Source organism: Oryzias melastigma, linkage group LG17, assembly GCF_002922805.2.
Source record: "Oryzias melastigma strain HK-1 linkage group LG17, ASM292280v2, whole genome shotgun sequence".
NCBI lineage: Eukaryota > Metazoa > Chordata > Actinopteri > Beloniformes > Adrianichthyidae > Oryzias > Oryzias melastigma.
This window is the reverse complement of record NC_050528.1, coordinates 28,438,000-28,440,836: the sequence shown is the minus strand read 5'-3', so window position 1 is coordinate 28,440,836 and position 2,837 is coordinate 28,438,000. Positions and strand designations below refer to the sequence as shown.

Sequence of the window (2,837 nt, the reverse complement as noted above, 5' to 3'; positions counted from 1 at the left end):
TCATGACTCAGCTATGACTCACAGAGACTCAGACCAATGAACAACATGAATTTCTATCAGCTTTTTTTCTCTATTAACCAAAATAGAAACTGTTAGAATAATATCTGCTCAAATAAAAGGTCGATGTTTCCAATAAAAAATCCAATATTGAAGGATTATTCAAATTTGTATTTAGATTTGAGAAGGATCTAAGAGAGGAAATTAAAATACAGTTCAGAAGCACCTTCATAAAATAAATATTGTACATTTTTCTGTTGAAATTGGTAAGGTTACCTTTTATTATTTATGAAAAATTGTGTTGAACAGCGTTCAACTGTCAGCTTTGCCGTTCTAAATGTGAACACCGGAAGTAAAGATTTACTTATATGGCCCTGTTGCCATTTTGTGTGACGTGACCCTGACAAGGGTCTATTGGTGCAAATATGTGGCTCTTTAATGGCTCCATTCTCTGGAGGTGGGGTTGTTTGAGTGTTGTTTATATTGAATTCAAGCTATTTACTGTACATATTGAAGGCAAAGTGCAATGAAAGTATCAAAACTATCAATCTCATCACGCTAGTATCAATACTTCACCTTAGTATGAATAGTATAGTCAGATAGATACCTCCACCCAGAGTGTCTACAACTCTCAGTTTTTATTTTCAGTAAACCACTGTAGTGTTGTGTGCCTTATGCAATATCAATTGAACTTCCTGCCTCTTCTAGGTAATCCTGGCTACCTGCCTCTTCATTGTGCAGTCTAGTTGTTTTTATTACACTTTCAGGAGCACCACAGATTGAGCAGAACAAAAACAAAAATGACTGAATGTATTCTCATTCCTTAAGCACAAATGTAATTTCTGTTCCAGGACAACTGTCCAGAATCTTTCTACATTCAGTGCTGATTGGAGCATTGTCTGTTAAGGGTTGTTGTCAGTCTGACAAAGTGTACTTTAACTCATCTCGGTTTCATTCTCTATGTCCAACACAGGCCTCATCTCAGGTGTGAACTCCTTGTCTCCCTTCTCCACGTAGTGCTGCAGGATGCTGTAACACTCTTCTTTCTTGGAGAAATTGTAGTATGCAGAGATCTCCTCCCATGCCTTATAATCTGGAAGATTCATAGCCTCTGGCTTTTTCCGATCAAAGAAGCTCTGCAGGTTTCTCTTAGCCAGCTTGTTGGCATACTCTGCAGTTAACTCATCAAAGTGCTGCTTCTCTTTCTCTAGGTAGCGCCTCCAGAAAGTGAGCTGCAGGTAACTGACTTCAGAGCGACAGTTTTTGTAGCAGGCACCAACCAGGGTGACAAAGGCAGCTGTGATGATGATACTCCAACCCAAGATCTGCAACAGTGACAGACAGACTCAGTCACGGGCTAATGAAGGAAAGAGTAAAAATAACACACAGGAGTACTACATTTATAGTGAAAGCTCCATGTCTGCATTTTCCACTGGGGCATCTGACATATAAAATGAACCCAGTTCTGATGTTTTTCAAAGAAATAAGTGAATTACAGTCTCTATGTGTGGGTTGGATGGTTGGTAGCAAGCAATTATCAAAGCTCTGCATGGTCATATTTCACACTCATGTTTTCAGAGCGGAGAAGCCGACTCTTAAGGTGCATTCACATCCAACGGCGAATTGAAGCCCTGTGGCCTGATTTAAGGGCAGAGCGAAGGTCTGCCAGGAGCTTGATCTGAGCTATGGAAATTGGGCGGCGCAGCCAAAATTTAAATTTCTGAAGAATGACAGGTCGCCTCGTCGCATCTACCAGTCAGGAATTCAGCTTTGGGCACGAAGCTTTCTCTCCCGCGGTGGAGCTCACTCGCTCCATATGCCAGCAGACAGAGAGACACTGCAGGGTGCAGAGGCTTCTGGCTCTGGCTACATTAAAACATTAAAAAAAGAAAGGAAAAAGGTCTCCTAATTTTATTTTTTCTCCCTCTTGTTAATACGAGACAGAGAGCCTTCAAGCTCAGCCACAGAGACACAGAAACAGTGTGGAAGCGGCTGTCATACAGACGCAGCCCCCTGTACCGCGAAAATCTTTTAATAATAATCATATAAACCCAAACATGGAGACATGATTACTGATGTTTTTGTAGAACTCTTCACAATAAATAAACCTGATTTCTCAATATCATCTGTGTCTTCATACATTCTAAGCGAGATATCCACAGACACTGTTCATTATAGCATCATCCTGAAAAACATTAGCTGTAGCTCCTCCCACATGCAGCAACAGGTACGCATTTTTTGACAGGCGATGTGCAGCGAATTCATGTGCGGTGAAAGAGGGGTGGGGTACGTAAATTTGTCGCGCGTATCAAGTTTGGTGTGAAAGCACCTTTCTGGACTGTATTAAACAGTGATATGCATATGTGTGAAAAACTTCCAGTATGTTGCATGCCTGGTAACCTCAAACCTTTGTGTTCATAGGCCAACACTCACTGGTGTAAAGTTCATGAACAGTGTCGTATCAGACGATGCACAAACAGCAGCTGCTTCTTACCTGAGACTGAGCCCTGAACATCAGCAGCAGCTCCACCTGCTCACTGCTGGACAGTTTGGACCGACTGCAGGGCACTCGTGCAAGCTCCTCCTGACATGTCAAGGTCTTGTTTTTACAAAAGAGATCCACCACCCGCTTATCATTCATGCCACTGATGGCACACTCGTAGAAAATGCCATTGAGCAGGGCAACAGACAGCCACATAACAGGAGCTACGCAGGCATCTGTGAAAATCCCTAATAACACTCTAAAACAACCAAAGCAGTTTCCTCGAGGACAAAGCTTCTGGGGCTTGAGGCAGCAGCCCGTGTAGAGCCTCCAGAGCTTCATGCTGGCCAAAAAACCA

At 42.4% G+C, this 2,837-nt stretch overlaps 1 protein-coding gene across 1 annotated transcript; it reads right to left on the bottom strand.

Annotated features, from left to right (window-relative positions):
- Positions 1 to 726: 726 nt before the first annotated feature.
- LOC112151582 (calcium homeostasis modulator protein 5) lies at positions 727 to 2,831 on the bottom strand. Its single transcript, XM_024280597.2, has 2 exons — positions 2,492 to 2,831; positions 727 to 1,322 (listed from the first exon to the last, which is right to left on the bottom strand). Exons 1-2 carry the CDS (start codon positions 2,819 to 2,821, stop codon positions 933 to 935), a joined length of 720 nt encoding a protein of 239 aa, XP_024136365.2. The 5' UTR covers positions 2,822 to 2,831; the 3' UTR covers positions 727 to 932.
- Between the last annotated feature and the right edge of the window lie 6 nt (positions 2,832 to 2,837).